This window comes from Balaenoptera musculus, chromosome X (genome assembly GCF_009873245.2).
Source record: "Balaenoptera musculus isolate JJ_BM4_2016_0621 chromosome X, mBalMus1.pri.v3, whole genome shotgun sequence".
NCBI lineage: Eukaryota > Metazoa > Chordata > Mammalia > Artiodactyla > Balaenopteridae > Balaenoptera > Balaenoptera musculus.
Window position 1 is genome coordinate 31,452,876 of NC_045806.1, and position 21,179 is coordinate 31,474,054.

At 34.3% G+C, this 21,179-nt stretch overlaps 1 protein-coding gene across 1 annotated transcript in view; it reads left to right on the forward strand.

The window, feature by feature from the left end:
• CFAP47 (cilia and flagella associated protein 47) overlaps nucleotides 1–21,179 on the forward strand; it is a 489,567-nt gene that overhangs the window by 236,018 nt on the left and 232,370 nt on the right. Inside the window, 3 exon segments of the mRNA XM_036839258.1 lie at nucleotides 1,080–1,192; nucleotides 7,563–7,713; nucleotides 10,244–10,332. Of these exon segments, the coding sequence (XP_036695153.1) occupies nucleotides 1,080–1,192; nucleotides 7,563–7,713; nucleotides 10,244–10,332 (353 nt within the window).

Below are 21,179 nucleotides of genomic sequence, written 5' to 3' on the forward strand. Positions count from 1 at the left end.
TATAAACCAGTAACAGTTCATAGTACATCTACTATTATTTTCAACATTTCCTTCCAGAAAATGGAAATTAGCTCTCTGTGACTTAAAATCACTAGATCTGTTAATTAATACTTGAAATGCACACATACATACATAAAAAGTAAGACACTACAGGAGTCTTGCCTCGATTGTTACTGAGATCTGTAAGCAGGTAAGCAACATGAGAGCCCCAAATTTGAGGGTAAACAAAGGGTAGAAACTCTTCGGCAACAACATACTTGTCTTGGTGGTTACCAAAGTTCTTACTGAAATATAAAAGTAGTTAATTTATCTTTCAACAGATGTCTACCATATTCTATCTATGACTATAGTTCCTGGACTGCCTAAGTGCTGTCACCTTTTCCTTACTCTAATTTGGCCAGCCATTCACTTCCCTCAGGTCTTCTCCGTCCTCTGGATCAGTACTTTCCATGATAACTCTGTGTCGTTCTAATGTGTATATTTTTTAATCCCCATTATATTCTGCATAAACACTTATATACTCACATTTTTCATGAAATGCTCTCTAAAAATGAAGTAACTCATTCTCGAATATTCTCCATATCTTGGCATCAGGAAGGAAGGGACAGCCAACCCTTAGCTCTACTACCACTTCTAGATGAGGCCACCATCGTTTTCAGCCTGGACCTCTGATACTAAACCTATACTCCTTATAATGCTTTCTACACTGAGCAGCCAGAGTAACCTTTTTGTAAATTGGATTATGTAAGTTCTCTGTTTCAAATTCTTTAAAGATTTCCCTTTGCAGTACAATTAAAATCCAAGTTGCTAACTTTGGATTTCAAATCTTCGATGATCAGGTATTCTTACATCTGTCATTTCCTTGACTGATAGCTCTTTCTCCCTGCCCACTTCTGGAAAAAAAAACAATAATACACACACACACTGTCTTTGAACACAAATTCTGCTTTCTTCCAGTTACTACACTAGGAGTAAGTATTTTCATGGTTAAAATATATAACTCTTTGATAAAAAATAAGAAATGTTAAGTTGTATATTTTTAAAATTCATGATCTCATTTATACTCTTCTTCAACATAGATTCTACTGCAAAATTCAAGCTTGAAAAACATAGTGTATAGTGCTACAATTATTGGAAGAGATGCCACTGACTTCTCCCTCTCCCAAGGGAAGGTTGTGACAGTTTCTCCAAAGTAAGTGTTTTTTTTCTTTTAATTTTGCTTCATTGAACATATCAACCCTAGAGATTTAATGTGTGTTATAATTACAAAAGAGTGACCTGGATTTGTTTTTTTGTTTTTTTGTTTTTTTAAAAAAAATAAATTTATTTATTTTATTTATTTATTTTTGGCTGAGTTGGGTCTTCATTGCTGCGCGAGAGCTTTCTCTAGTTGCGGAGAGTGGTGGCTGCTCTTTTCGTTGCGGTGCGCAGGCTTCTTATTGCGGTGGCTTCTCTTGTTGTGGATCATGGGCTCTAGGCACGTGGGCTTCAGTAGTTGTGGCTCCCGGGCTCAGTAGTTGTGGCTCGCAGGCTCTAGAGCGCAGGCTTAGTAGTTGTGGCGCACGGGCTTAGTTGTTCCCCGGCATGTGGAATCTTCCCAGACCAGGGCTTGAACCCGTGTCTCCTGCACTGGCAGGCGAATTCTTAACCACTGTGCCACCAGGGAAGTCCCTGGATTTGTTTTTAACAGATATATATGTGTAATGAAAAGATCGCCACTGCTGATATAGATAAGTTATTCATATGTTACTGAGATTTCTCACCAATTTTGTTGAAACAATTCTAACAATATAAAGCATTTGCTTTTTATGCATGCATTTAATTTTAGTTTATTTTGCATGCATATGGTCCGTAGAGAATAGCCTCTAAGTTCTTTATGTACTATAGTCCCAGTCCAGGAAACTGGAACCAGTGTGTGCTAAATATATATATATATATAATATTTAGTTGTTTCTGATTATAAATGCACTTCGTGCTCATTGTAAAAATGTAGAAACTATGAAAGAATGAAGAAAAATAAAAGTAAAGGCTAAAAATCTTACCTCAAAGATACCCCCAGTGTTTCCATTTTTCTCTGTTGCTTCATAATCATTGTATATTTATGTATGGATGTATACATACATGTACACTCCCAAATTGTGATGATATTCTATATAGTCTCATTTTTATTTGATTCTGTTCACATGATACTTGTTTAGTGTTTCAATTACTAGCCCATTCTCAAAAATAAGGAACAAATGAAACCCTCAGAGAATAGTCTTGAGAAATTAAATACGAGCATAATATATAATTCTTCCTAGATCAACAAAGCCTACTTCATATATAATGTGTTAATGATGACAAATACTCTTATTACATATTACAACGATGATATGAGAATAGCTGTGTCAGTACCACAGGAGTTGACAGATTTGATAACCAGTAATGGACTTTAACCAGTCTTAAATTTTAGTCATTATCTTTGTATTCGATTATTTTTTCCTTGTGCAAAGCAACAGACTATAACTGCTAATTATCTTTTTGGTTTTTGAACTATACCTTAACCTGAATTACTTTTCACATGTAGTCTTTATTACTTCTAATATATCAAACACAGAAATAATTGGAAATGGGAGCCAGCTTTAATTGTATTTAAAATACGAAGAAACCCAGTTGCAGTAGTACATTTGACTTGTGTCATTAGCCTCTGTTCATTTTCTTCAGTTGCTGCTCCATGCTAAAGGAGTATATAATTTATAAAATCTCAATATTCATGGTTGAGACTATATCCAGATTGAATTAAATATGAGAAAAACAATTCTCCACTCACCTCTATGTATATTATAAATCAAATCCCAGAATAAAACTCTTTGTAAAAACAGCCCATTCGTTTTCCAAGCTATATTTCTTATATGTCTGTTATAAAACACAACTTTGGTAATACAAATTCATTTGGACATTGTCACAGTACCATTTGTCTTCCCTCAGGACTTTGATAAATGATCTCTTCTCTGCCCTTCAAATAGGATGATACAAGTGAAAAGGATTAAAGTCTCCCCCGACCCTTTGTTCACTCATAAACCTGATAGCCTCTTCCAGTATTTCAAAGTTCTCATGATGTGGAAATTCTTCCTAACAACCACACTAAACCTCTGATGTCTTAGCTTAAGACCATTATTCTTGTTAGTTAAATTAACAATTAAATTTATAGTTTCTATTATAAATGTAAAACCTGTATACCTGCATTGCTGAAAATTTGCACTTAACAGAAAAGTATAAAGAGGAAAACAAAAATTGTCTAGAATTCCATCAGATAAACACATTTAATTTATTCATTTCTTTCCAGTCTTTTTATATGAACAAGTATGTGTTTATTATAGCATATGCATAATTAGATGTTTACAAAGTAAACACATTATATATGTAAATATTAAAACAATATATGTTAAATATTTGTTATGTATGAAATCTATATAGCATACACTTTTATGTACCTTTTCATATTTAATCATTCTTGCAACCATACTAGTGTCCTCGTTTTACAGAAGAAGACATTGGGCACAGAGACATTAAATCATTTGCCCAATTTTCCCTGCTATTAAATGGTGAAATAGAGATTCAAAACCAGCCAATGTAAATCCAGAGTTAGTACTCTTATTAAACTAACACCTGCAATACTGTGTGTGTGTGTTTGTGTATATCATATTCATCCAAAGCCCTTGGCATTCAGTGAAATGTGACTTTGACTATTTTGTAAGAAATCCTGAAGATCCATGACATGTAATTATATCATTTTTGTTTCTTCAGGAGCTGGTTTGTGAGAACATTTCACTTGGGTGAACGTAATTCCCATTAATTTCTCAGCAGTGCTCTTTTCTTTTTATTCACCATTATACCTTTAATGGTCTGCATCAGTATAGACATATTTATGAATATTAGCTTCTTGAGGTTTTTAACACATGCCAAGTGAACATTAACTGACCATATATCCATGTACACTTATACATGTAATCATGAATATATGTATTCATATTTTGACCATATTGTACATGTACATATATTCTTGTTTTCAACTTCTTTATCTTTTTTTAATCAAAATTTAATTTGCATCTGCTTTAACAACTCAAATACAGAAGAGTTTAACATGCAAAGGAAATCCTTCTCCCCTCATATTCCCATCTCCAGCGATCCACTTCTTGAGTGCCTACTTTTAACTCTTTCAACTATGTCTAGTTTTAGTTCTTCCAATGGTTACCTCCATAAATATAAATAATCTGTATATCTTTGCCAGTATTTTTATTATGTCAACTTCAGAAATAATGTCTTGACATATAGCTATAATATTTGATGGTCTTGCTTACTTATTCCTCTAGATGGATCACCCTCCCACCAAACATCACTAGTTTTATCCTCTGTTCATTACTGTTCCAAGAGTAAAAATGTGTTTTGTAAATATTTCTTATGCAATCAGTGTACAAAGCATCTTTTGATTCTTTTTTTAAGCTGAGAAAATAAATTCTAAAGAAGTGCATAAAATCCTTCCTTCAAGTATACCACATTCTAGAGCACTGTACCTATCATTCTTATTTGGACTGAGTGCTTTCCAGACCTACTGAAGAGCTTAGTATTGGGCATTCTATATTTCTCTTTGGATAGAAACTAATATCCTTCTCTTTCTTAGTGTACTCATTTATGAAAAAACTTCCTTTATGAAACCTTCTAATAAAAAGTATGGGAGAGGTAAATTTCCTAAAATTTTTATTTTTAAGCATGTCTTTTGACTACCCTTACACTTGATTTATATTTTGCTTGGTATATTTTTCCAAGATGAAAAGGTTTTTCCTCATAACTCTTGAGATAATTGTTCCACTTGCCTCATGGTATTCAGTATTTGTGATGAGAAAGTCTACTATAATTCTGTTTTCCCACACCTCTGGACATTTTTTTAGGATCTTCCATTGTGTTGTGATATTGTTCCAGAATGCATCAAGGAGGGACTTTTTAAATTCACTATCTGGGTGCACAGTGAGTCCTTTAATTATGAACTTGTTTTTCATAAGCTCTGGAAAATTCTCTTAAATAATTTCTTTCATCATTCTCTCCCCTCCATTTTCATTGTTCTCATTTTCCAACCTTTAGTTGTTGGATACTACCTGTTAATTGGATCCTCTGTATATCCTATCTTATCACTCATATTTTTCAGCTCATTGCTTTTTTCTCTCTTTATCAACAAGCCTTCTTTTCCAACTGTTTCCTTTAGGAGATAGATAGATAGATAGATAAATAGATAGGTGATCTCCTATATATATTTGTAAGAATACTTTCTTTTGCATTGAGTATCTCTATTTCATAGCATCCTGTTCTTTTTTTAATGTAAATTTGGTCATGTTACTCTTCTGCTTAAAATATTCCAATAGCTTTTCATCGCTATTAGGATATAGACTGAATATCTCAACATGGCCCATGTGGCCTTTCATGGCTGGCTCTTAGCTATATCTTGCATCACTAACACCCTTGCTCTCTAAGTTTCAGCAGCACTGGCCTTTGGTAATTTCTTCAAACACATCATAATTCCTCATTTTAGAGGCCTTGGATGCCTTCTTTCATCCCCTACCAATTCTACCTAACTCATTCTCATCCTCCATATCTTACCTAACATATCACTTCCTCTGATCCTTCAGACTATATCACACTCTCCATTATGTGCCCTTCTATCAGTTCATAGCACATACATAATTTGTAATTTTCACATTTATTTTATGATGACATAATTAACGTCTGCCATATCCTATAAAATGAAAGATCCAGGAGATCAGGAATAGTGTATTTTTTTTTCTAATTACTATATCTCCAAAACCTAAAACAATGTCTGGAACATTATAAATTATAAATATTAATTGAATGAATGGCTTTCTCTAGTAATGAATTTTAGAATATCTAGAAAAATCCTAAGTCACTCACAAGTATCGTAACACAGAGTTTGAGCCTATACACCCAAAAAAAGATCTCAAGGTCAAATATTCTTTGTTTTCAATTAAATTTAAGCCCATGAGCTTTTCGTAATAGCCAAGAAAGTGTCCTTTTGCAGAGGTTGAGGAGATTAGTGATATTATATCTGAATAAAATCATCCCCATTCCTGCTGGTTGTGAGTTGTAATTTTCCCTAAGAAACAATTTTGAGAATATTTCAATTGATTTTGAAAGTCCTCCATTCATTTTACTCTATGCTGCTCCCTAAACTCACCCATTTAACAGAGATTCCTCAAAGGTTCTGGGGAAGTTAAGCCAAAGTATAATGCCGAGAGAATCTATTCCCATCTCCATTCCCAACTGTGTCTATCCTAAGGGAAGGTAATAGGTGATAGTTTGTACAAAGAATAACCGTGATATGATGTATAATGCTAACTGTGCTAAAAGCCAGCGAAAAAGCAAAGGTAAAAGGTCCCCACGGTTTACCACCCACAGCTGTGGCAGCAAGGCAAGGCAGAAAGACTCAGCCATTAAAGAAACATTGAGCCCATTTTTTATTCAGAGACCTCATTACTTATATAAACAGTGAAAGCAAGAGTTATCAAAGGGGCCAGATCTCCATGTCCCTTATGCAGAGCGACACCAAAACAACAGGGACCAGATGACTGCATCATGCATGGTAGGACACCTGTTGCTGACAGTCAATTTCATGCTGCAACTAAGCAGTTTCTAGCCTGTAACTCTACCCTGTAGGAGGATAGGCAGCAAGCCTCAGACCTCATCAGAATCTAGGAGGCAGTGAGAAACTGTCTGGTGACAGCCTCTCAGGGAAGATAGGGAGGCAAGTGAAAAATGTTCTTGTAGCAGTGCTTCCTGAAGCTCCGTGCTCTTATGTTATGGGAGATCACAGAGCTTTCTGCCAAGACTTATATCCACTGCAGTTAAGCCTTGCATGTGTGTGGCCTGTGTTGTTATGCAGGGCTGCCGGGGTGCCATGGTTGACTCATTCCCCTAGAAACTGGGAAGTAAAATTTCCGAATCCATCGATTCTTTAACCATTTTACTATGGTTTAGACTAGAAAGTTGAAGATTAAATGAGATGGACATGTTTTCTTTATTCTTTCTTTTAATTAAGTCTATCTTTCAAATAAAAGTCATGCTACTTATATACCGTTATTTTGATTTGAGGTTCGAATTTTATTTTCAACCACAGTTTTAAGTATTTTTTGAATTCTTTGTCTTTCTCATTTTTTCCTCCATGTAATCAAAAGTCATTGATATAATTAAGAATGTGCCTAAACAGTAGCACAGAATGTCCTATGAAATTCACACAAAAATACATATATGATTTCCTGTGGCTAGCTCTTAGAAAATCCAGTATTGAGTAGATTATACATACATTTGGAAGTTAACTTTAGGTTTTACATACTGGATCAAGATGTTTTGACTGACAGCAGTAACTAGATTGTAGGCTTTCTAAGATCTGCAACAATCTTTAATTTTATTGTAGAAGTGAGTATTTTGCAGGGTGTGGTTACTAGGCACATGCACTGAATAGATGCTTGCTGTCTTTTTTCACTACAATATTTTCGTTTTTATCTTTTGTTAAATAGAAACCAAATTACTGTCACTCTGAAATTTACCAGTCGCTTCCTCCATCCTGCTGAAGCTTCACTGCTATTAATTTCAAAACCTAAGAATGGAACAGGAGGTACTACGATGACTTTTGCTCTCAAGGGTGAAGTCCTCAATTTTAAAGCCATCGTAAGTAAATGTTACCTATTTTATATGTTTCTGCTTTTCTCAGGCCATGGAGTGTCCCAAGCACAGCTGTTCTTCTAAGTTTCATCTCCTGGCAGCTCTTGTTCTTTGAGATCATGTGTGTATACAGACACAGATGTGTACTTACTTACATTTGCACAGTTTTTGGCTTCTGTATCTCTGATATTTTTACTTTGATACTCTTTCTTTGGAAATAAGTCTCAATTTTATAATAGAAGTTGAAAGGACTTGTATTTTTTTAATTTTGTTTTTTAAATGTTTTATACAATTTTTAAAGGTTACTTTCCATTTATAGTTATTACAAGATATTGGCTATATTTGCCGTGTTGCACAATACATCCTTGAGCCTATCTTACACCCAGTAGTTTGTACCTTCCACTCCCCCCCACCTCTAGTAACCATTAGTTTGTTCTCTGTATCTGTGAGTCTGTTTCTTTTTGTGTTATCTTCGCTAGTTTGTTATATTTTTTAGATTCCACCTATAAGTGATATCATACAGTATTTCTCTGTCTGACTTATTTCACTTAACATAATGCCCTCCAAGTCCATCCATGTTGCTGCAGATGGCAAAATTTCATTCTTTTTTATGGCTGAGTAGTATTCCATTGCATATATATATGCTGGACACTTAGGTTGCTTCCGTATCTTGGCAATTGTAAATAATGCTGCTATAAACATTGGGGTGCATGTATCTTTTCAAATTAGTGTCTTCATTTTCTTCAGATATGTACCCAGGAGTGGAATTGCTGCATCACATGGTAGTTCTATTTTTAGTTTTTTGAGAAACCTCCATACTGTTTTCCACAGTGGCTGCACCAACTTACATTCCCACCAACAGTGTACAAGGGTTCCCCTTTCTTTACATCCTCACCAACATTTGTTATTTGTGTTCTTTTTGATGATGGCCATTCTGACAGGTGTGAGGTGGTATCTCATTGTGGTTTTGATTTGCATTTCCCTGATGATTAGCAAGGTGGAGCTTGTTTTCATGTGCCTGTTGACCATCAGCATTTTGAAGGGACTTGTATTGAGTGCTATTTTAAGTTCAGCTTTTTAGGATTATATCTGTGCTTTTTATCAAGGAGTCATTCACTATACACATAGCAATTTACATGCCCTTCTGCCATGGAGACTTGTGATTTAAGTTAAAGCAGTCCCGGGGCCTATGTCTGTTTTTGTTTGAATTAAGGTTTGGTGGTTTACACAGCATAGAAAATGTTTCTCTTTTCTGATAGGAACATTCATCAATTTATCTTGAATGTCCTATGGAGCAAATCCATTAGAAGGATTACTAAGACTGGCATTTAGTGAGAGTTGACGATGTTCCAGGCAGAGTTCTAAGTGTTAATATCTCAAAGGGTGGGGGAGAAGGATTTTTAAACCTCTGTAAAATGGTTGTGATATTGCTTTGATTGACTTTGTGTAGCCATTAGTTTGTCTAAATATTATTTTCTACCGTGGATGTATGGTAAAGAAGTAAATTTATGTTGCCAGATTTCCATATGGATTACAAAGAATCGTAGGTGTGCAGTGGCTTGAGTGGGAAGAAAAGAGAATGACTCTAGTAAAGGCCACTTGTGTGAGGAGAGCATTAAGATGCTCACCTGGACAGAATGGCTTATTCAGTAAGGACACCCAGGACAGGGAGCAGGCATTTGATTGTCACTGAGATGTATATTGTGATCTTCTGATTTCCTCCTGAATAATGAACTCTTACACTTCCCAACCCTCTCACACAAATTCTCTGAAACAAAACATCGCTTTGCCACATGTGTCTAAGAGACATGGATGGTGTTAGCGTGTCATTATCATGGCTCTGGGGCAGAAAAGCTGACACTTGGAGCTTGTGTGATCTCTGTTTACTTCTCCATCTGGCTACTCATGGTCTTAGACACCAGGAAATAGTTTGGATAATAATGGAGAAATAAGGTAAGAATATGATTAGTCTAAAAATGTGGAATTCCTAGAATCTTTTCTTTCATGGAAGTCTTTTGGGTAATTTGAGTTTTAGTTTTATATATTTGTGCTTTTATTATAGTTAAAATATGTCAGTGTAGCCACCACATTATAAACGCAGGCGTGCCACAGTCACACACATTCCAACACAGATGTTCTTGCACTCACACACCAGTGTGCACATGCACACACACACATACACACCTGCCCCTTCCTTATGTCATATGTATTAGGTATAATATAAGATTGATTAATTTGCAAATGTAAAATCATACTCAGTCATTAACAAAATGAATTTTAAGGAAATCAATTTGGGAGACACTATTGTGACAGATCATTCATTTGTTAGCATAGTACTATGGATCAGTGATGAGGTATAATCTATTTTTATTTTTTCCCACCCAGATTTTAACAGTATAATGTTTATATAAATTAATATCACTATGGTATTTAAATGGACAGTTTTTTAGGTACTTTAAGTTTGTTTTTTATAATTGAGGATATTATTTTTTGTTATTATCATATTGTATGTTTTATTTATTTTTTTTTACCTTAGGCAACTATAAAATGCAAATCTCCGTGTTATAAATGGAAAGAAATCACTGTGAATGTTAAAAATCCCTTCCACCCTGCTGGGGATTTCAGGTAAGTTATTGTTTTGACATAAATTCATTGCAATTAGCCATATTGAATCTTAAGAGAAGTATGTAATTTTCTTCAACATGAAATGTTTTGAGCAGAAATTTTATATATTTACATTGCTATAAATTTATAAGCATCAGCAGATAAAATAGAACAAATAATGAAGGTAAATCAGTTTTCCTTGAAATGCTATTTGATCTCTACAAAGCTAAGGCTGATCATATCAAATTTATGAATTTTGTCTATAAGCTTTCTGTTTATTGAGATTTACAATTCTTTCATTTTTCAAAATTTATAATTAATAGACTTTTTAACTTCTAATTTTATCCTATCTGTTAATTTACAAAAGTGAAATGTTGATTCAAGCGGAAAATTTATTTCTACCTAAAGCATCATGATTAATTAAAACTGCACATTAAACGTGCTTTTGTGCATCTTGAGATTTAGCAAGAACAATAACAACAGCATATATTTGAAATTAAAAGAGAATAAATTGCTTAAGTATTATTTAAGGTCTCAAGTAGAAAAATATCTTTCTATAAATTTACATATAAATTTACCTTACGTATTGCTTAAATTATGAACTCTGTTTCCACCAGCTTTAAAAATCAAATCCTTACAGCAATACTTGTGTCGAGACTAGAAGTTGTATGTATGCTTATTATTTTAGTAGTTGATAATTTCCAGTTTTTAAATCACTATATGTCTAGGCTTTTGGTAATTTCTTATTAACAATATCATTTATTGTTGACAAAACAAAAATTCTTTTTTTAAAACAGTTACTGGTGAATTTATGGTTCCCATGTTCAGTGAGGGAGAATTTTTTTTACCCTAATTTTATTAAAGTGTTATATCAGAATGTAAGGAATAAAAAATACAAGAATATGTGGCATTAATCCAGTATTAAAATATGCCCTTAAATGAACCAAATGACTGCAGTTCTTCAGAGGAAATCAGGATCGAACATGTTTAGACTTATTCTAGTGGTTGAACTGAAAGTAAATCTCAAAGTTCCTGGAATTGGTAGAATATTATAATTGTATGTTTCTCAAAAAATTATAATATTTTATTGTTATTTTATGGTTTATCTCAGATTGAATTAAAATTGTTACTTCTTGTGAGGAGTGCATGGTTTGATAGAGGACAAGATTGTTAATTGGGGACCTTTGACTCCTTCCTCTCTTATTTGAATGTGGCCCTCAAACTTAGGCAATGGGCATATGAACTCAAAAATTTAAGGCCAATCACAAAATTTGTAAAATCAATATTTTACTGTAAACATATATTACTTTTAAAGATAAAATATAATAAAAGAGAATGAATAAGAAAGGAAATTTAAAGCCAAATAATTCATATAGAGATTATTTTAATGTTATAAACAATATAACAATAAATGACCTAGTTTTTCATATTATACTTACAAAAATGATCAGGATTTGCTTATTATTAATAATCTCATATTAAGTGTACTTTAAAGTAAAATTTTAAATTTCATATATTTTCCAAAAATTTATATGCATCACAGTGATCAGATTTGATTCTACTTTGTCAAAATTTAATATTCTTTTTAACAAATAAGGTGACCCAGTCTAGATTTTAAAAAAAATTTTTTATTGAGCTGTGGTTGATATACAATATTATATATTCTGGTATACAGTACAGTGATTCACAATTTTTAAAGGTAATTCTCCATTTATAGTTATTATAAAATATTGGTTCTATTCTCTTTGATGTACAATATATCCTTGTAGCTTATTTATTTTATACATGGTAGTTTGCAATTCTTAATCCCCTATCCAGTCTAGATTTAACAGAAACAGGATTAGCTCCCACACCTCTGTGTACCAGATCAGTAGTTCTCAAATTCCTCTTTAGCAGGATGCAACTATTTCATGCTGTATAATTCTTTTTTACGTGTTGTAAGATTTGGTTTACTAGTATTTTGTTGAAAATTTTGCATTTATAACCAAAGGATTTACTAGTGTAATTTTCTTGTGATGTCTTTATCTGCTTTTTGTATCATCAGTACTACCCTCAGAGAAAGATTTGGGAAATGGTCCTTTCCATTCTATTTTTGGGGAGAGTTTGTGAAGGATTGGTATTAATTCTTTTAATGTTTGGTAGAATTCACAATTGAAGCCATCTGGGTCTGAGCTTTGCTTTGTGGAAAGTTTATTTTATTACTAATTTCATCTGTGCCATTGTAGGAATTTATACATTTCCTCTAAATTATCTAAGTTGTTGGCATGGAAGTTTTCACAGTATTCCCTTATAATCCTTTTTTTTCCCCCTGCAAAGGCAGTAGTGATGGCCCTTCTTCCATCCCTTACTTTGATTTTTCTCTCCTTTATTCTTGATCAATCTAGGTAAAGATTTGTTAATTTTATTGATCTTTTGAAAGACCCTTCTTCTAGTTTTCCTTGATATTTTCTATTGTTTATCTTTTTTTAAAAAAACATCTTATTTTGAGGTATAGTTGATATGCAAAAAAACTATACATTTAAAGTATACAATTTGATGAGCTTGGACATATGCATGTACCATGATACTATCACGACAATTAAGGCAATAAACATATCCATCACTTCCAAAAGTTTCCTTGTGTTCCTTTTCTCTTTTTTTTTTTTTTTTTCCTTTTTTGTGGTAAGAATTTTTAACATGAGAATTGCCCTCTTAACAAATGTTTTAGTGCACAATACCATGTTGTTATTTATAGGCGCTATGTTGCATAGCACATCTATAGTACTTATTCATCTTGCATAACTGAAACTTTATACAACAACTCCCATTTCATCCTCTTCCTAGCCCCTAGCAACCACCACTCTATTCTCTGCTTTATGAGTTTGACTATTTTAGATACCTCATGTAAATAGTAACTTAATTCCACTGAGATTCACAAAGTGTTACTCTTACATAGCTCTATTCCCTTCCCCCTATTTTGTGTTTCTTTTGGTCATATGTATTATATCAATAATGTTACAATAATCAGTAATATTACATAATATTTATGAATATTTCTTTTTATTTATTTTGTATATTTTTTATGATTTTAAGAAAACTGAGAGAAAAAGGGACAGTATATCAATTTGCTAGGGCTGCCAGCACAAAATACCGTAAGACTGGGTGGCTTAAACAACAGAAATTTATTGCTCACAGTTCTGGAGGCTAGAAGTCCAAGATCAAGGTGCTGGCAGATTAGGTTTCTTCTGAGGCCTCTCTCTTTGGCTCACAGATGGCCACCTTCTTTCTGTGTCTTCACGTGGTCTTTTCTCTCTATGTGTGCATGCCTGGTGTCTCTTTGTATGTCCACGTTTCCTCTTACAAGAACACCAATCAGGATGAATTAGGGCCCACCCTAATGGACTCATTTTAACTTAATCACCTTTAAAGGCCCTATCTTCAACTATAGTCACACTGTGAGGTGCTAGGGTTAAGGCTTCAACATATGAAGTTTGCGGGGGGGGGCACAGTTCAATTCATAACAGAAAGTACATATTTATAGCCTTCATTATATTAGTCTTCTTATTTATCATTTTTGTTTTTCTTTAATTGTTCTTATAGATTCATGTTACCTTCTGGAATGATTTCCATAGCCCAATCCAGCTTTGCTCTCACCCACCTCACTTCTTCCTTCCTTCCTTTCTTCCTTCCTTTCTTCCTTCCTTCTTTCCTTCCTTCCTTCTTTCCCTCCTTTCCTCCCTCCCTTCTTTCCTTCCTCTCGTTCACAGAAAAACAAATGTATCATTTAATAAACTATTATAAAGTAAACACTCTTGTATTTGAGTCAAGAAATAGGACTTTGTCAACCATCCCCAAATCTCCTCTTTCTTTCTTGAATAAACTGCTATCTTGGCTTTCATGGTAATCAAGGAAGTGACACACACAAGTGTGAATTTCTGGGCACTGGAGTTTACTCTTGCTGATTAAAAAAAAAATCATGTGCCTTTTAAATGATTTACAGGTTCCTCCTCCATTTCTTTCTTTTCCTTACAATCATCAGTTGAAGAACATGAGCTGATTGAGCTGCAGTTTCCCATGTCTGGATTTTGCTGATTTCATGTTTATGGTATAGGTTCACATGTTCTTTTTTCAGTTGTATATTTTGTAAATTCACAGCTGGATACAGAGGAATGATTAGACTCAGGTTCAGTTGCTTTGGCAAGATTAAAGGAAATGACATATTCTTTCTTTAGGAAACATATAATATCTTGTCTCTTTTTGGAATGTTAGTAACCATTGATACTCAGTGGGTACCTCCGTTATTCACGGGTGGTTACAAAATGGTGATATTCCATTTCTATCATTTATGAAATGTATTAGTTAGAATATTTTTACAAAGAGAACATCTTCTCATCTCTTTGGTTATCCAGTGGTACAGTTCATATAAGAAAAGTAAAATAAATGTTTAACTTTTTCCCTTTATTTTTCTTCTTTTTACCTTTTGACCCCCTTCACTCATTTATCCCACCCACCCCATCCCCCAACTCTGGCATCCACCAGTATGTTCTCCATATCTATGAGCCTGTTTTTTTCAAGATTCTACATATGAGAGAGATTATATTATATTGTCTTCTTCTGTCTGACTTGTTTTACTTAATGACCTTGAGATCCATCATGGTTTTGCAAATGGCAATATCTTGTTGTTTGTTATGGCTGAGTAATATTTCATTGTATATATACACCACAATTTCTTTATCCATTCATCTGTCAATGGACACTTAAGTTGTTTCCATATCTTAACAATTGTAAATAATGCTGTGTAGTGAACATGGAGGTGCATGTATCTTTTAGAGTTAGTGTTTTTGTTTTCTTTAGATAAGTACCTAGAAGTGGAATTGCTGGATCATATGCTAGTTCTAGTTTTAATTGTTTGAGGACCCTCCAAACTATTTTCCGTAGTGGCTGCACCCATTTACGTTCCCACCAACAGTGCAAAAAGGTTCCTTTTTCTCCACAACCTCACCAACACTTACTATTTCTTGTCTTTTTGATAATAGCCATTTTAACAGGTATAAGATATATCTCATTGTGGTTTTGGTTTGCATTTCCCTCATGATTAATGATGTTAAGGATTTTTTCATGTGCCAGTTGGCCATCTGTATGCCTTCTTTAGAAAAATGTGTATTCAGATCTTCTGCCCATTTTTTAATCAGATTGTTTGGATTTTTGCGATTTAGATATATGGGTTTTTTATATTTTGGATGTTAGCCCCTTATCAGATATTTGATTTGCAAATATTTTCTCCAATTCATTAGGTTGCCTTTATATTTTGTTGATGATTTCCTTTACTGTGCAGAAGCTTTATTTTAGTTTGATGTAGTCCCATTTGTTTGTTTTTGCTTTTGTTGCTTTTCCTTTTGGTGTCAGATTCAAAATATCACTAAGACCTATATCAAGGAATTTACATAAGCCTGTGTTTTCTTCTAGGAGTTTTATGGTTTTAGGTCTTATGTTCAAGTCTTTAATCTATTTTGAGTTAATTTTTGTGTATGGTGTTAAATAGTGATCTAGTTTCATTCTTTTGCATGTGGCTGACCAGTTTTCCCAGAACCACTTACTGAAGAGACTGTCAGTACCGCATTGTATATTCTTGGCTCCTTTGTTGTAAATAATTGACCATATAAGTGTGGATTTATTTCTGGGCTCTCTATTCTTTTCCATTGATCTATGTGTCTGTCTTTATGCAAATACCATACTGTTTTAATTACTCTAGCTTTGTATTGTTTGAAATTGGAGAGTGTGACACTTACAGCTATGTTCACCCATCTCATTTTTCCAATGTTTTTTCTTTTCCTTTCTCTTTCTCCTCTCTTTCTGTTAATTTCATTAAACATGTGTTGGTCCATTTAAGTGTGTACCATATATATGTGACTTTATTTTTCTTTTTCTCTCTGTTTTCAGACTGCATAATCTCTATCAATCTTGAAGTTTGTTAATTCTTTTTTTCCTGCCAATTCAAATCTCTTGAGCCCCTCTAGTGATTTTTTTATATCTGTATTGTTGTTTCCAAATCCACAGTTTCCATTTGGTTCTTTATTAATTTCATTCTGTTTTGATATTCTCTATTTGATGTTACATTGTCATCATGCCTTCCTTTACTTCTTTAGTCATAGTTTCCTTTGTTTTTGAAGACACTTACAATGGCTATTTTGAATTAGTGTTCTGTTAAACATGGTAGCTGATCACTCTAACAGGCAGTTTTTCTTGCATGCCTCTTTTATTGTTTCTTTGCTTGTTTCATAATTGTTATGTTGGAAACTGGACGTTTTTGAAAATATATTGAGTTCTGGTCCCACTTCCCACAGGATTGTTAATGTTGTTTGGTTGTTTGTTTACTGAGTAGCTGGCTTATTTTAGTGATGTCTACTCCCCATCCCCCTTCCAAAAAAACCCCACATACATAGTGTGAACCTTCTAATGTTGCTTCTAGGGGATACAGCCTTGGGTATGCTCACAGTCACTCTGGGTTAACAGTCGTTTTGGCAGGGCTTTCTTTGACTATCTGTGTCTCTGTCCACACCTAGCTATTAAATTCCCCTAATTCCAATTCTATGGAAGGCATAAATTGCTCCTCAGGCCAATTCAATCAAATCCAGCTCCTTTGAAATAATAATTTGTTAGGTCAGTGTTTGAGATTTATTCTGTCCCCAGGAGGGCTCCTCCCAGTGGTTTCTTGCCCCAGGTTTCTCCAACAAACTAGCAGGGATTCTCCCAATTGCCTTTCACTACAACTTCACTATTTTTTTTTTTTTTTTTTTGGCTGTGTTGGGTCTTCATTGCTGCACGGCTGCACGCAGGCTTTCTCTAGTTGTGATGAGCAGAGGCTACTCTTCATTGCGGTGCGTGGGCTTCTCATTGCGGTGTCTTCTCTTGTTGTGGAGCATGGGTTCTAGAGCGCAGGCTCAGTAGTTGTGGCGCACGGGCTTAGTTGCTCCGCGGCATGTGGGATCTTCCCGGACCAGGGCTCGAACCCGTGTCGCCTGCATTGGCAGGTGGTTTCTTAACCACTTCGCCACCAGGGAAGCTCCACCTGTACTATTTTTAAGAGCACCCTTGATCTTCACGTTTTTGAAAATGGAATCAGTTCCTTTGTGAAGAGATTAAGAACTATATGCTTTAAGGTCAGCTTCTCCCTCTTGGCAAAATCTCTGAGCCACGGCTCTCTTGGTGGAAGTGGGGACAGTGGTACACTTTTCTTGGAGAATCAGTCCCACATTAGGAGCTGAGTGCTAGGTGGGATGGGGGACAGTAGCTTCAGGTCTTCCTGGCTTGCTTCTCCCAGCATAGATCCACCACTTTATAAGGTAGGGCAATGGCGATTTCACATCCATGTAGAGCCTGTGGTCCATGATTTGGTGCTGGGCAGAAGAAGGGAGCCCCTTGGCTCCTCTCAGCTGCATTTGCCCAGAACTTAGCCTCAGCAACATGTACTTGGGGCAGGATGAGAAATGTTGATGTCACACATCTCTCAGAAAGATAGTTCTTTATCTGGGAGCTAGGGGAGGAATGAGCCCTATATTCTTAGCTGTACTAGTCTAGAGTAGAGTTTATGTCTTAATTGGGTGAGGAAGGAGGAGGAAGAGAGTGGTCTTGGTTCAAATGCCACAGACTACATCTTTTCTTACTGAACTTAGTAAATATTACTGAAGAGGTGTGGGTTTTTTTGTTTTTTGGGTTTTTTTTTGCTATATGCCCTCAAAATCATTTCCAGAGAGTTTATATAGTTGATTTTTATATTTTAACTCATTTCCCTGGTAAGTAGTCCGTGGAGCTCTCATGCTGTCATGCTGTGCTGGAACAATGTTTGCTTTAAGTTCTATTTTGTCTGTTATTAATATAGCCACTCCAGTTCTCTCTTTTTTTTTTAACTGTTTGCATTGTATTTTTTGTTTGTTTGTTTGTTTTTTAATTCTTTTGTTCCCAGTCTGTGTCTTTGAACCAATGTTTGACTTTTTCTAAGCTATTTGTTCCATTTTGTCAATCTCTGCCTTTTGATTAGAGTGTTAATCCCTTTATAATTAATGTAATCTCTGATACAGTAGGGTTTATGTCTGCCATTTTGATACTTGTTTTCTATAAGTCCTGTGTCTTTGTTCATCTGTTTCTTTATTACTGCTTGATTTTGTTTTAAATATTTACTTTTAGTGTGCCTTTTAAAATTTTTGTTTTGTTTACTGTATGTTTTCTTAGTTTTTTTCTCAGTAGTTATCCTGAAGATTATAATTAGCACCCTAATTTAAAATAATCTAGCTCAGATTGATACCAATTTAATTTCAATATAATTCAGAAACTTTGCTTCAGTGTATCTCCTTTTCCTAGCCGCTTGTTAGTGCTATTGTTGTTATACCCATTACATCTTTATAAGCTATAAGCCCATAAAACAGTTTTACATTTATTGTCTCACACTGTTTTATTTTAAATCAGAAAGGAGAACAAAAAGGATTGCAAATAAAGTACATTTATAGCCTATTTGTTTTATGTATTTACCTATGTAGTTACCTTTACCTATGCTTTTTATTTCATCATGTGGTTTAGAGTTAACTTCTAGTGTTCTTTTACTTTAGCCTGAGGAAATTCTGCTAGTATTTCTTGTAGGGTGGATCTGTTAGCAATGAATTCTTTCATTTTTTTGTTTGTTTGGTAATATCTTAATTTTTCCCTAATTTTTGAAGGATAGTTTTGCTGTATATATTATTCCTTATTGATAGTCTTCTTTCAGCATACTGTATACATCATCCCATTGCATTCTGTTCTTTAGGGTTTAAATGGGAATTCTATTGTTAATCTTACTGAGGAGCAACATAGGTGTTGAGTCAGTTTTGTTCTGCTTCTTACTGTGTCTTGGCCTTTCAATGACTTGACTCTTATTGTCTAGCTATGGATCACCTTGGGTTTATCTTGCATAGAATGTTTTGTACTTCTTAGATGTGTAAATTAATATTTTTCATCAAATTTGGGAAGTTTTCATCATTTATTTCTTCACATTTTCTGTCTGCCTCTTTTTCTCTTTTCAGGATTCTGATTAGGCTTATGTTTGTCTGTTTGAAGGTTTCCCACAGTTCTCTGAGGCTCTGTTAATTTTTCTTCATTCTTTTCTCTTTACATTCTTTAGAATTAATCATTTTACTTGACCTATCTTCAAGTGTACTGGTCCTTTTGCCACCTCAAACCTGCAGTTGAATCCTTCTAGTGCTTTTTTATTTCAGGTATTGTACTTTTTAAGTCCAGAATTTATAATTCTGGACTTAATTCCTATATATAGGGATATATGTATATATATCCCTATATATAGGAATTATATATAATTCCTATATAACAAATAGGCTATAAATGTAGTTCTTTTGTATAATATCTCTTTATTGATATCCTTTATTAATTGTCTCCATAAGTGGGGTTGAAGGTCTTTGACATATATTGGGTCTCTACTGAGCTATGGCGACTCTGCCTATGGGCATCTTGTCCCCAGATCTTCCTTTTATGTTTTGTCAGGCTCTTATTTGATCCAATTGCTGTTGCGGCCTCAGGCATAATTGCTACTGATTGTTTTCAACTAACATCTTGGGGATAGGTGTTTTCCTTTGAGTCAGTTTGATTAAAGACAACACCTTGCATATTGAGATCTTCTAGGGAACTGTGAGACGGGTTACACAGGAACAATGATCAGGGATGGGACTTTTTTGAAGAGCTCCAGTCTCAGTCTGTTCCCTCCTGTGGCTGCAAGCCTGAGCATTTTTTAAAACTACCTTGGTTGCAAGGCTGTTAGTTTTGAAGGCTACTATAGAGCTATGGAAAGGAGGAGGGAGAGTTACAGCATAAAAGTTACAAGGCCACAAATTCTACTGTTCTTGCCAAGGTTTGGCAGCTTTTCTTGAATAAACACTACTTAGATTGCTGCAAGCCTTTCTTTAGTGAACTAGAATTCTGAAAAAGTTACTTTGGACAAATTTTTCCAGTGTTTTTGTTGCTTTTATACAGTAGTGAATATATGGTCGTTCTAAACCATTCCCTGCTTTTCTTTTTCTGGTGGCCTGGTTTTATTATTTAAAATATGTGGGGTTTTTTTTTGTTTTAGATTAGACTCGTGCTTCTCAAAATGTCATCCTTGAGTCAGCAAAATCAACATCACCTGGGGGCTTATTAGAAAAACAGACTCTCAGGCCCACTCCAATCCAATTGAGTTAGAATCTGCATTTAACAACATCACCAGAGTATTTGTTTGTACATTAATGTTAGAGCAGTGCTGGTCTAAGTCAAGATTACTCAGAGTTTAATCCATAGACAGGCTATTTTAAAAACACCTGGAGAGCTTGTTTTAAATGGAATCCATGCCAGACTAAGTCAGAATTCATGCAAATAGAAGCTTGGGAATCTGCATTTTGAACAAGCACTCCAGATAATAATAATGCACATTGAAGTATGAGAACCACTGATTTAGAAACTGCAGTAATGAAACAAGATCTTTTTCCATTTTAATGACAGTTTATATTTCATTTTACAATTAATATGTCTATTTTGAGGAAAGCATGTTCATTGTAATTAAGCAGGGGTTTTTCAAACAGAAGCATACAGAATGCTATTTTATCTCAAAAATGGTACATGTATAGTATATGAAAAATGTAATATTTATTATATTGGTTTAGTTTTTTATTTGTGTGTCAAGTAATATTATCCTTGTGATTGTTTTTTAGCCAGAACAAATTATCACCAAAATAAATTGCCCAATGATTCACCATGGATTTATAGAAATAAAAAGAAACATTATGTTTTTTGCCTCATAATTTTATGATATTTAAATGAGAATTTAGTGTATGACTTTACATTTAAATTGCTCTCTGGAGAGGAATTATTCC